The sequence below is a fragment of the Orycteropus afer genome, unplaced genomic scaffold (genome assembly GCF_000298275.1).
Source record: "Orycteropus afer afer isolate SDZICR_OR568_19922 unplaced genomic scaffold, OryAfe1.0 scaffold00001, whole genome shotgun sequence".
NCBI lineage: Eukaryota > Metazoa > Chordata > Mammalia > Tubulidentata > Orycteropodidae > Orycteropus > Orycteropus afer.
In genome coordinates this window covers 27,011,054-27,024,772 of record NW_006921588.1, presented here as the reverse complement: position 1 = coordinate 27,024,772, position 13,719 = coordinate 27,011,054, and the positions used below count along the sequence as shown (strand labels likewise).

The following is a 13,719-nucleotide window of genomic DNA, read 5'->3' as shown; positions in this document are numbered from 1 at the left end:
GTTAAGGCTTTTTCTTAATTGTGAGAAAGCTTTGTGCTGATGCTTCAAAACAGTGGCACGTTGAGAGGAATCAGATATGAACCAACATGATTTTTGTGATAATCTGACATTATTCCCCTACTTCCCAATAAGCACTTGACTGCTAACCAGAAGGCTGGCGGTTCAAACCCACCAGCCACTCCTCGGAGGGAAGGTTGGGCAATCCTACTTCCGTAGTGATACTGCCTCGGAAACCCAAGGAGGGGTCGCTATGAGTCGGGGCCGACTCGACGGCAAACAACAACAACAACAACATCCCAATCCTGTATGGGGCACATGGCCTCAAAGAAAAGTACAGTGTAAAAGATGAGACCATGCTATGGCACTACACCATGCTCACTTTTGTTTTTCAGCCCCCATTTGTGATGGAGAAGTGGATTACAGGAATAGCAGACAATCAGGCTGTAGAGTGCACTGTCACATATGAGGTAAGTTCTAGGGAAAGGCAGCTGGTGGCTTCACTATTGGTTTCTTTATAGCTATTTATTTGCTACTTCAGAGAGTTAAGAACTTATTAGGAGTGAGGTTATTTAATCGACATAAATATGAGAAAATAAATATAACTATTCTAAGAAAATGTTCAGAAGGAAAGAAAGGATAATAATATTACCTAGATAGAGATTCATTCATCAGTTCATCAGTTCCAAACCACATAGTGTGGTACATAGTGGGGGTACCAAACAGACCAAAAGAGACCTTTGACTTCTTGGTGCTTAGAGCTTAGGAGTGAGAATAGATCCCTGATTCTCCTACAGGACAAAGCACAACCTCCACTACTGCCTGGGATTATTATTAAAAAAAAGACTCCAGTGTTATAATATTTTTCATATGGAAAAATAGAAATTCTATAGTTTTTAAAATATATATATATATATACTTTAAAATTAAAAGTCATTCATTTAGCAAATACCTACTGCTAGATACTGTTCAAGGTACAGATGATAAAACTGTTATTAGTATAGACAAAGTCTACACTGTCTTGAAGGACCCCTGGTGGCGCAGTGGTTAAGTATGCATCTGCTAACTAAAAGGTTGGTGGTTTGATCCTACCCACCAGCTCTGCAAGAGAAAAATGTGGCAGTCAGCTTCCATAGAGATTATGAGTTTGGAAACCCTATGAGACACTTCTACTCTGTTTGATAGGGTCGTTATGGATTGGAATCGACTTGATGGCAAAGGTTTTTGCTTGTTTGTTTGCTTTATACTCACTTGATGCTAATATTCCAGTAGGAAGAGATAGATAATAAAAAATAAATACTAAACAATGTCAGAGTGTGATAAATGGAAACTGGAAAGTTGTGTGACTCAGGTATGAGATTGGATGGTCATTGAAGGCCTGACTGTCAGAGAGAAGGAACAACAAAGGAACAGCCAGTGCAATACCCTGAGGCAGAGTGGAATGAGGCTCGAAGTGGGCAGGGCCAGATCAGAGAGCCTTGTGCGCCATGGTAAGGAGTTTGGATTTACTGTAAGCACAATGGGAAGCCAATGGAGCATTTTAAACAGTCCCAAACCCACTGCTATCGAGTCGGACCCAACTCATAGCAACACCTCCTTGAGTTTCCAAGAAAGTATCACTATGGAAGTAGATTGCCCAACCTTCCTTCTGAGGAGTGGCTGATGGGTTTGAACTGCCAGCCTTCTGGTTAGCCGTCAAATGCCTTAGGCGCTACATCACCAGAGCTCCTGTTTTAAACAGTAGTGAGAAATAATCTAATTATGATTTTTTTCTTTTTTTAAAATCAATAAGATCTTTGGCTGGTATGACATATGTTTTAAAAGTTAGAGGAACCCTGTGATGCAAGTAGGGGTGTAATTATAGTGTAAAGTCTTGGCACACATTAATATATTGGTATGCATCTACCATCAAAGACACATATTTCATTCATTCATTCATTCAGTTATTCATTCAAAGACATTTGTTAAGAATTTGCCAAGGTACAACTTACACCTGTTTTACCTCATTCAACTCATGTAAACACTGAGAGATAGATATCGTTATCTTAATTTTACAGAAAGGGAGAGATGAAATGAATCCCTGAGGTTCCACACCCAGGTCTTCTGTTAGCTTCCCATAGTGGCTACAGTAAGATGAAGAAAATCTGCCTCAAATTGGACTTCATGAACTGCTGCCTTGTGATGGTTTCCTTAATGGCCACGGTTTGGCTTTGCAACATTAGAAATCCAACCCCTCAGTGAGTCACTGGGCCCATAGACTCAGGACCATGGTTGCAGGGAACATCAAGCTCAGTTGGCATAATATACTACACAAAAACATTTTTCTGCATCCTACTTTTGTGAGTAGCAACTGGGGTCTTAAAAGGTTACAAGTGACCCTCCAAGATGCAACAATTGGTCTCTCCTCATCTGGAGCAAAGAAGAGAGTGAAGAAAATCAAAGATGCCTGAAACAATTAGTCCCGCATGTCCCTGAGACCAGGAGACTAGATGATGTCTGGCACCACTGCCAAACCCTCAGAAAGGGATCAGAATTGGAGATCTTGGATAGAGTGGGGGAAAAAATATGGAACGGAACTCAAAATCATAAAATAGACCAGGCTTATTGGTCTGATAGACTCTGGTGAAACCCCAGAGACTATGGCTCCTAGTCACCCTTTGGGCCTAGAATTGAACTCACTCTCATGGTTTAACTTTCAGCCAGACAATAGACAGGCCTACAAGGTGAACACTTATACAGGTATGTATACTCCTTAGAACAGTCAACCATGGGAAATCAATGGGAGATCAGAAGGGCAGCATTTGTGTAGGGAGAAAGCTCAGAGGGCAGGAATGCATAGGAAAGGACACACTGTGACTTCCAGCCAAACAATAGATAGGCATATATAATGTGAACATTTACACCAGGTAGGTACACGCCTTAAAACAATCACCATGAGAGATCAGAAGGGCAGTTGCACAGGAGATAGCTCAGAGGACAAGGATGCATAGGAAAGAAGGACACAGGGAAAACGTAACTATAGGGAGGAAGTGGGAAGAGAGCTGCTGCTTTGCAGGGATTACAATCAATGTCATGAAACAAAATGTGGATGAACTGCTATATGGAAAATGAATTTGCTCTGTAAACTTTCACCCAAATCACAATTAAGTAAATTAATTAAATTAAAAAGAAGGACACAAGGAAAAGGTAAACCCATGGAAGAAGTGAGAAGAGAGTGATTACATTGTGAGTATTGCAATCAATGTCATGAAACAAAATATGTATGAACTGTTGAATGTAAAATGAATTTTCTCTGTAAATTTTCACCCAAATCACACACACAAAAGAATTGTTTTCCAACATTCAAAAAAAAAAAAAAAGAAAGAAAGAAAGAAATGGAACCCCTGGTCAGTCCACTTGTCTCGGGTGACTCCTTGCCAAAAAGCAGTAAGTATTCCAGCAGTTACGGAGCCTTGCTAGCCAGGATGCACACCTTACTGGGATGAGGCCCTAGAGAAAAAGCATTCACTGTCAAAATGTTGCCCAAAACTCAAATAAAACAGGTGGATTGGTCTTGAGGAACTTGGAATCTAGACTGTCCTAGAGCCTGTTGACTGGTCCCCATGTCCCCCGTGTTAAAAGCCCTCTTTTAACAACTGGACAGTTAGAATGTTACGATCTCCTATTTGCCTGCCTTAGATAGTTCTGGAAACACACCACGCCAAATTCTTTTCTTTGTCTTCTTCTCCTTCCCCTTCCTCCTCCTTTTTAGACTCCATAATGTTCATGTTTTCCACTTCGTATTTTCATGGCCATGTTGAATCCTGTCTCTCTCTTTAATCTACACTGATTTGTGACATCTGGGAAACATGTTCATTTGTATTAGTGCTGAACAGGGATTTCAAAAAAAAATGGTATGACTTGGTCTGATGTCCTCCCCTTTTTGTGATCCCTATTTCTTAACTCTTGGATCCCATCTCACCTTAGCATCTGTTACCTTTCACCATCCATGGGCTCATTAATCCCACCAAGCTACCCATATCACCCAGCTACCCTGATGATCAAAGGCAGACTTGGGCAAAGTGGTGGTCACACTTTTATTTATGCAGCAAAATATCTGTTTTCAATTACTATGTGCCAAAGAGATTATTTGTTTTTCACTTCTTATTAAACAAAGAGGTAAGTTGAGTTTTATCAAATGTAATAAATGCTGGGAGAGGGCAACCACATTTTTAGCCACTGAGAATGCAATAATCCAATAAAGTGGTTAAAAATTTTCCTTTTAATCAAATTAGTATATTTAGGCCAATTGTATAGAATATGATGCCTAATGGATTATGACCATTTCTAAGGAGTGAAAATGAAGTCACACGACAACCTGTTTTTCCTTCCTACTTGGTAACCATGTGTATGTTTGGTCATGGGTTTCTTTTTCACCAGAGTGATGTTAGAGCTCCAAAGAGCACCAAACACGTCCATTTGATCCAGTGGAGTAGAATGAAACCTCAGGATGAAGTGAGAGCAGTCCAACTTGCCGTTCAGTTGTTCCCCAACTCAGAGGGCAACCCAGGAAGCAGATCCAACTCAAGTAAGTTACTGTTCAGATATTACATATGTAACAGATTCCACAACCTTCAATATGAAATTCTTAGAGCAAGGATAACTGCCAGTCTCTGGATAGATATAGACTTGTAATATGATACTTCCTTCCTTTATTTTTAGAATATCGGTTTTATATGTCGATTCTTTGGGGAGTAATATTTATGGACTTAAAAGCATGTGCATATTATAAAAAATTCAATATTTGGAGAGCTATAATAAATAATGAAAATTAATTATTACATTGTATTGGTAACAACAACAAAAAAAAGTGTATTTACATATACATATTCCTAGTTTCCAAAAGTGTGACTGTAGATAAAGGTATGAATCACCTTCCATATCCAGCAAACATTCCTATGAAGCCACTGCTATTACTGGGCCAACTTCTTGAGTTCTATAGACAACTAGTGCCTCCCAGCATAAGAATGAAAAGAAAGAAAGAAATGACGGAGGGAGGGATTAATAGTGGAAAAATGAGTTATAAGGGGAGAAAAAAAGGAAGGATGGAGAAAGAAAGTATAAAATGCATACAATCAATAATGGAGATAGTAATTGTAGATGACATAAGGAAACAAGTTAGAGAAAACAAAGAGGAAGGCCCTGTGACTTGCTGCCAAATTGATTTTTATTTGGTGGATTCAGGGAAGGGGTTCTGACCCCTGCTTTCTAAATCCAGAAACTCTAACACAAGCCAGAGTGAGGCTTCGTGGGACTGACACAAGCTAATACTTGGAAGACAGCTAAATACTTGGGAGATGGCTGCATAAACCACCATGCAATTCACTCCTTACCATGAGCAATATATGTGCCAAACAATTTAAAAATAAATAAATGTATTTTCTGATCAATGTACTTTTTCCCAATAGGGAAATCTACCTGGGAAGCCATATCAGAAGTTTCTTTAGTTGGCAGGGAACAAAGAAAGGGCTTTAACTAGCTGACCCTGATGTTGGTGTCATTGAGTTATGAGAGCCTAGGGCATTCATCCTTCACTGTGAGCACCTTTGTGCCAAGCAGACCAAATATTTTTCAAATGTCCGCCAACCAGGGTGCCCAGAATCCCAGAGAGTACTCAAAATCCACTGACAGATTCTTCGAAGGCATGCTGGACCTCCCCTTCTTTGTCAACAGAGTTGATTTGGTTCTTTTCTTTCACAATCAACCATGAGAAGACATTCTGACTGCCATGACTGGACTTTAGTTTTCATCATGCCTTCTAAACCACAACCACAATTTTAAACATATTTTAGGGCATACTATCTCCACAAATGACTAACCCATATTATCCATGTTGGTTCTTACTAGCTTCCCTCTCAGAAAACACTATTTCTAAATCCATTTATTTGCTAATTCAGTAATCTTGTCTTGCGTGTCTAATATAATGGCCTTTAAAGATTTATTACCATAATAACTAATGATTTATAAGATACATTTCACTTTTGTAGGGTTTTCATAGCCATAATCTCAACTGCTCCCTACAGTACCCCTTTGAAATCTATGTCTTTCTGCATTTCGGGTATAATTTTGTCTTTCACTAAAATTTGTTTTTTCTGTATTCCCCAACTCCCCTGACGCAAAATGGCTACAACAACTTCTAGGTTTTACATTGTTCAAATCCTACTATTTCAAGAGTTACCAAATAGACAGTTTATCAGTCCCAATTCCATATTTCTTGGTATTCTTTTTTTCCCCCCCTCAACTCATTCTCCTCTGGATCAATTAACTATAGCAACAGGGTGAAGTGGTGGTAATGGTAGTGTCCCAGGGGTAGGATGGGTGGTAAGAACAGTGTGTCCACATGGCAACTCTTGCTGCAAACAGTGGATGGAGAAGATGTGGTAGAGACATTCCTAACAAAGGACAGTGGGCAGACATCTGGTAGGGGTCTTCTACTTCACTTAAATATAAATCTGTTGTTGTTGTTGCTGTTAGGTGCTGTTGAGTTGGCTCCAACTAACAGACAACCTGTGTACAAAGAATAAAACACTGCTTGGTCCTGTGCCAGCCCCACAATCCTTGCTATACCTGAGCCCATCTTTTAGGAGACAGCAAATTAATAATCTCCTTCTCTGCCAGTGTAGAAAAAAATAGTCAGTACCTTTCTATCTCCCACTGGAATTGCTCTGGATAAACCTTTTCCTTCTGATTATTAATTGGAGAAATTGCAGAGTGAAAGCAGGTATTGACTTCCCTTTGGCTTACTCCAGTTTTAGCTAGTTCCCGTCCCTTCCTTCCTCCTTGTATTCCTTATTCCTCTATGATGTGAGAGGGGTTCTGGTGGTGCAGTGCTTAAGGCATTTGACTGCTAACCACAAGGCTGGCAGTTCAAACCCCACCAGCCACTCCTCGGAAGACAGAGCAATCTACTTCCATAAAAATTTACCATGTCAGAAATCCAATAGGGGTCTCTATGAGTTGGAATCCCCTTGATAGCAGTTGGCTTTTGGTTTTGATTATATGATGTGACGATTAAGAGGACACCACCTAGATCAGTTAAGAAAGATCTTTCAGCTGCAAATAATGGAAAACCCAACTCCAAGTGGCTTACTCTATTGGTTCTCAAACTGTGTTCCTACTCCAGCAGCTTTGGAACCATTTGGAGACTTGTTAGAAATACAGATTTTGGAGCCCAACCTAGACCTACTGAATCAAACTCTAAGGATGGGGACCAGCAATATGCATTTTAATAAGCCCACCAAGTGATTCAGAGGCACTTTAAAATTTGAAAACTACTAGCTTAGACAATAATGAAATGTATTGTCTTCCATACAAGAAATCCAGAAGCAGGGCAGGTTTCAGATGCAGAAAATGAGCCTGCTGAACCATGGGAAGGCTCAGGAATGACCCTTTCCTTCTTTCCACTCTGCCATCCTTATGCCCTCCAGACTAGCTCTTCTTCATGTTCACACTCCTCAGGTAAGGATATGGCAATACCCTGAGGAATTAAGAGGTCAATTCCCTCCCTATTCTCATGTTAAGGAGTGGGGAAGAATTTCCTATAAACCCCCAACAGACTTTCCCTCATGTTGCTTTGGCCAGAATTGAGCAACTTGTCCATTCCTGAACACAGCATCACCTAGTCTAGCCTAGTTATCATCTAGTGTGCCCCTAGCACTAGAATGAGACCAGCTTCTCCTGACACACATAACTACATGATGGGGGCTGAACACCCAAACAAAATTGACTCTCTGTTGTTTTTAAAAAGGGATGGAAGGAACATATGTTGAGGTGGCAAGAAAACTTCAACAGACAAAGGCTCTAAGTAGTGGGTCCTCATATTATACGTGGAAGAAGAGACCAGGAGGAAGGAAGGTAGAGAAACTATGTAAAATCAGAGCAAGCCAAAGGGAGATCAATACTATTTTTCAAAGGCCTGAAGAATCATACCTAGAATCTAGAGAGTTGCCTACTGTATTCTAAAACATCTTGAGGTTCCTTCTCTTTTTTTTCCTTTCCAACTTTTATGATAATTCTGAGGATTGTTTTTCTTCCCATTGTGCTATGGGAAAAAGATCTCATATCCAGTATGTTCTGTAGAGACCATTTTATTAAGCCTTAAATAGGACAAAGAACAAACATAATCATCAGGTTGAGAAAAACTGTCAGCATGTGCACAATACAGAGGCCAGTGGCATCTGCTGAATTTCAGTCATGCAGCTCATTACATATGATAGAAATAAAGCAAATCATCACAAGATCATAATTGGTGGCAGGTCAATCCATTACTGTCTCAGTTGGGACCACAGAAGTGGGAGAAGCACCATGACTGGGATATGTACATAATTGCAAGCTGAAAAAGGTTACAGGAGTGGTTCTGGAGTTTTGATTACCTGGCTATGTGGTGGTCAGAGTATGACTTATGATCCTGTGGCCCTAAGTCATAGTCGCAAGGTGGTTACAAGATAATACCAGGACCCCAACCTTTAACTTATATTAGATAACATCTAACTGATTGGCTGCTTTCAGTACAATGCCTTGCCAAATTCCCTAGTTCATAGTATGACCATCTTTCTGCATGTTAGTTAAAGTACTTCAACCACACTCTACTGAGTTGTAAACTGCCCTTCCCTGAGCTTGTTCCAGACCTGTCTAAGCATAGCCACACTGGTGGCTTAATGGTCAGCAAGCATTAAGGAAGTAACATAAAGAACTCAAATGGCGACTGACTTATGTCAAGACTCAGAATGGAGTTAGGGCTCCCACTGTAGACTGTAGCCTTCCACAAACCAAGTGTTTTAGAATTTAAGCTCTAATATACCATCTCAAACTTCCACTAAATGAAAAAATATATTTTTCTAGTTCCTACTCATTTCTATGTTCCAATACATTGGTGACAGTATCAGAACCTGGCAAAAGTCACAAAGGGAGGAGGTGAATAGGGAAAGGCACTGCCTTCATCAAGTGAATTGTGTCCCCCACCTATCAGCTCCACATGACCACCCTTCCTCTCATAGGTAATCACTGCTGCCTGTCCTCATCACTTCTGTGGCTTGGTCAAACATTACATGATGAATAAGGAAAGAGGAAGAGAATGTATAAGGGAGAAAAACACCAGGGAGAAAGACAGGTGGGAGCCTGCCCAGAAAGAGGAGGTGGCCTTGGAGAGGAGCAGAGAAACCATGTCTCTGAAACAGAATTGAAAAGTTAAGGATGGTAGCCAGGATGAGAAAGCTCAGATTGGGTAGAGAATTTGAGAGAGTCCTAAGCTGTATTTTTTTTTCCAATTATGCATATTTTATAGAAAAGGAAACTAAAGGAAAATAAAGTTATGTTGGCAGTGATACCAAAAGTAACATGGGATTTAGCCATACTTTTGTCAGCATGACTTTAAAACTAAGATGCTGGAATAGTCACTGTATGTGATATTTATTATTTGCACTTTTCCATTACTCATTCCTATAATGAGAATACTTTCTCAGCTAGCTGAAGTGTAGGAAGTATCTGTAATTTTATGAAGGAAGGAGCAAAGAGCAAGCAGGTCAGCTTTGAAGAATGCTACATGTATCTTCTAACTCATTTAAAATTGCCAATCAAATAGCTTTATCCTCAAGTTTCTGAGAAATTCACTAAGCATTTCATAACCTAACTCCTGTGCAAGGTAAATTACTGCCCAGTCATGAGTGGCAAAATTAGACCAAAGGGAAGCTTGCAAAAAACCTACCTGGACAGGCTAGACAGCATCTTCATCTAGTATGCTAAACCTCTTTGCCCAACATACACCAAGATCATCTGCAAGCGTCCTGACTGAGTGTTAACTGATCAGGGAATACAGAAAAGTAACAAAAATGGTTATCAGGTGTCTTAGTAACCTTGTGCTGCCATAACAGAAATAACACAAGTGGGTTTTCCTTTTAAAGAATAGGAATTTATTTTCTCACAGTTCAGGAGGCTAGATGTCTGAATTAAGAGCCTGGCTCTAGGGGGAGCTCCTTGTTGCCCAAGAGTTCCCTGGTTCCTTGGCATCTGTTTTCCCCCTGTATGTGTCTCCATGTCCATTCTGACCATTTTATAACTCAGACATAATTAGGTTTAGGACCCGCCTTATTCTGGTATTACCTCATGAACCTAATGAAAGAAAACCCCTATTTCCAAACAGGGCCAGATACAGGGGTTAACATTTCAGCATATATTTTGGGTGATACAATCCATGACATCTGGTAATTAGGGACCCTTTCAAGGAAGTAGCTCAAGTTTATGGCATTTCACAGACTTCAAGGTGAAGGAAAAAAGCCACTGTGGTTCAATGCAGTGACTTGTGTAGGCAAGTTGCTCACTCAGGTATGTGTCCCACATGCAGAGGCCACTTGCCAACAGAGAGAAATGGCATGCTCTGTTCCTCTCTAGAAGCTCCATCTGTATAACCAGAGCCAGAATGGCTAAGGAAGCTGTGGCAGGGAGAACCCCCAGGGAACTCAAGAAATTTGGTAACACAGTCAAGGCACAGAGGAGGACAGAAGAAAGATGGTAGGCATAAAGGACGTGTTTTTTCATGAGACACAGCTTGCTAAGTGATCCTTGTTCATTTTCTTTTGCCTTAGTGTTTTGCTATGCAGCTTCATTTTCATGCTAAAAAACACTTCTCATTCATGAACATCAGGAATCTCTTCTCTGCAGATATAAACTGTCTTTCCTCCAAACTGTCTCTAGCTGCCTCAACACTAGAATCTGGTTTCCTTTATATGCATTTAGGGTCCTTGAAGGTTTAAAACTGCTGGTTGGCAAAAGCTCTGGGAACATTTTGTTCCCAAAATGCGTTTTGTTTACTAATATGTCCCTGCCACACAAACACATACATGTAAACAGCCATTTCTAGAAGTGACAACATGGCTAAGTGGAAAGAAAATGGGACTTAGATGCGGAAGGTTATTGGATGAATGACCTTGGGTAAGTCACTTGACCTTAAGACAATTAATATTTACCTGATAAAATAATTAGAGTTAAATGAGATAATTCAGTAAAGGCCATGGAACACACAAGCACATAGCACATACTAAGTAAGTGTAAATTTCCTTATTAAAATATATGTGTTTGTGTGTGTATGTGTGTGTGTGTAATGTAAAGGACACTGAAATGACAACAGTAACTCGCAGATGAGAACTGTAGTGTGAAACAATTGGAGCAGAAATAATGAGAATGGTGCCACAATGTGAAGAATGTAATCATTGTCAATGAGCTGTACATCTAAAAATTACTGAATGGATGTATGCTTTGTTGTGTCTGTTTTCTTTCTCCCACACCTACACAATTTCCCATAGAAGTGGTTAAAAGAAAAACAAAACCCAGTATTATCTAGTTCAAGGTCAAACAAAAAGGTCATATATATTATATATTTTATATATATATATATAATATATATATATATATAATATATATATATATATATATATATAATGTGATTAGGTTATATATTTATATATGTATCTATATATGTGTATATATACATATATATATATACACACACACACACACATACATATACATATATATATGAAGATAAAATAATAATTAAGGAAATATTCTTATATCTAGCCTAGAACTTTTACAAATGATAAGGCTTAGAGCATCCCAAACAGCCTTAGAGGATCCTGAGACAAGCTTTTGAATTAGGCTTCCCTGTAATTTAAGAAAGGGAGCTCTGGTGGCCTAGTAGGTAAGGAAGGCACTTGGCTGCTAACCGTGACTATCTGTGGTTCAAACCCACCAGCTGCTCCGGGGGAGGGTAAAGACTTACAGCCTTGAAAACCCAACGGGGATTGCTATGAATTGGAAGCTACTGGATGGCAGTGGGTTTTGTTTTCGTTTTGTTTACAGCATAAAAGAGCCTCTCATTTCCGTTCCTTCTGCAGGTGCTGAGTGCCAGTGGTTAGACATTCTGAGGATGCGCCAGATCGCTTCCAACACTTCCTTACAGCGGTCCCAGAGCAATCCTATCCTGGGGTCTCAATTTTTCCCATACTTTGAAAACCAGGATTCTTATGCTGCTGCTGTGCGGCGCACCCAGCTGCCTAATAAGTATCAGCAGATCACACCTATCAACCAGTCCCGAAGCTCCTCTCCTACTCAGTATGGACTGACCAAAAACTTTTCTTCTCTACATCTCAACTCCAAGGACAGTGGCTTTTCTAGTGTTACAACTGACAGCTCTTCAGAGAGGGGTCGATACTCAGGTAGAAGCAGGGACAAATACGATCGTGGTAGTGTCTCCCTAAATTCTTCACCGAGAGGGAGATACAGTGGGAAAAGCCAGCATTCCACGCCTTCCAGAGAAAGGTACTACAAGGTTTCTCAGTCAGCACTTCATACTCGCCAGTCACCTGACTTTAAACGGAGCCCACAGGAGCACAGGCAACCCAGGACAATACCAGGGATGCCTTTGCGCACTGAGGTAGGAGCCAGTGAAGAAGGGACTAAAGTCGGTGATGGATGGATTCAAGTGGAGTACCGGAAGAAGTCCCACAGGCCCTCTCCAGCCAAGACTAGCAAAGAGCGAGCCAGAGGAAACTACCGCGGACGCAGAACTTTTTGATGAGTGGAAACTAGTTAAATTTTCTAAGCAGAGTTTTTTTCTTTTACTTTTCTTCTTCTTCTTTTATTTTTATTTTATGAGTTTTGATAATATGGTGCCTTCAGATAAAATTAACAAACCAAAAGAAAAAAAGTTTCACTTTTTGGATTTGGGAAATACTTCTACTACGAGGGTATAGCCAAACCACGGCCAAAATTATGGATGTTAAGTTACCTAGCTTTGTTCTCACTTAGGAAGTACCCGGTGATGGTAACTAAACTGGAATATACTCCAAAAACCAAATTCACTGTCATCTAGTTGATTACAACTCAAAGCGACCCCTTTGGGTTTCCAGGCAGTAAATCTTTTGCACAAGTAGATTGCCCCATCTTCCTTCCACAGAGTGGGCTGGTGGGTTTGAACTTCTAACCTTCTAGTCAGCAGACAAATGCCTTAGGCACTGCACCACCAGAGCTAGACTTGAACATAAGTACACATATTTTTCCCCCTGAAAATTAGTGTTTCCAGAGAGGAGCATATGCCATCTCTCCCCTAACCACTGATGTTCTAGTGCACAAAGCCAGGACTATGGTGAGGAAAAGGAGTTACTCATCTCCAATGCAAAATTTAAGATAAATAATATTTTAGTATGATTTTTTTATTTAAAATTTAAAAATTTCTAAATGAAATACCTGCAAAAAAAAATCCATGATGAACAAAAATTAAAATTCTAACTAAACCAGGATGAGTATTTCTGATTTTTCCTTGCCTTTCTCCAATACAGGCTTGGTAAGGTATGCTGAATCTGTCTTAGCAAGTGCTACTGTAACACACATATCATAAATAGGTGGTTTTAAAGATCAGAAATTTATTTTCACACAGTTCAAGAGGCTAGAAGTCCAATTTTAGGGCATGGGCTCTGGAGGAAGATCCTGGTCTCAGCTTCGTAGCCCCTAAGTTCCTTGACTCCTTGGCACTCTTCACATGGCATCTATCTCCCCCCTGGTTTGTGCTTACTTGTCTCTATGTCTTTATGCTATTTTTATTACTCAGAACTCATGCTACACGGATATAGTCTCTTTAATATAACATTAGATCACATTATGAAAGATGATTACATTACATTACATTTCATG

At 39.9% G+C, this 13,719-nt stretch overlaps 1 protein-coding gene across 1 annotated transcript in view; it reads left to right on the top strand.

Moving 5' to 3' along the window:
• Positions 1–12,604, top strand: part of MAP3K20 (mitogen-activated protein kinase kinase kinase 20) — a 206,980-nt gene extending 194,376 nt beyond the window's left edge. Inside the window, exons 17-19 of the mRNA XM_007941350.2 lie at positions 393–467; positions 4,417–4,564; positions 11,925–12,604. Of these exons, the coding sequence (XP_007939541.1) occupies positions 393–467; positions 4,417–4,564; positions 11,925–12,604 (903 nt within the window). The remainder of the gene's footprint in view (positions 1–392; positions 468–4,416; positions 4,565–11,924) is intronic.
• The last annotated feature ends 1,115 nt before the right edge of the window (positions 12,605–13,719 follow it).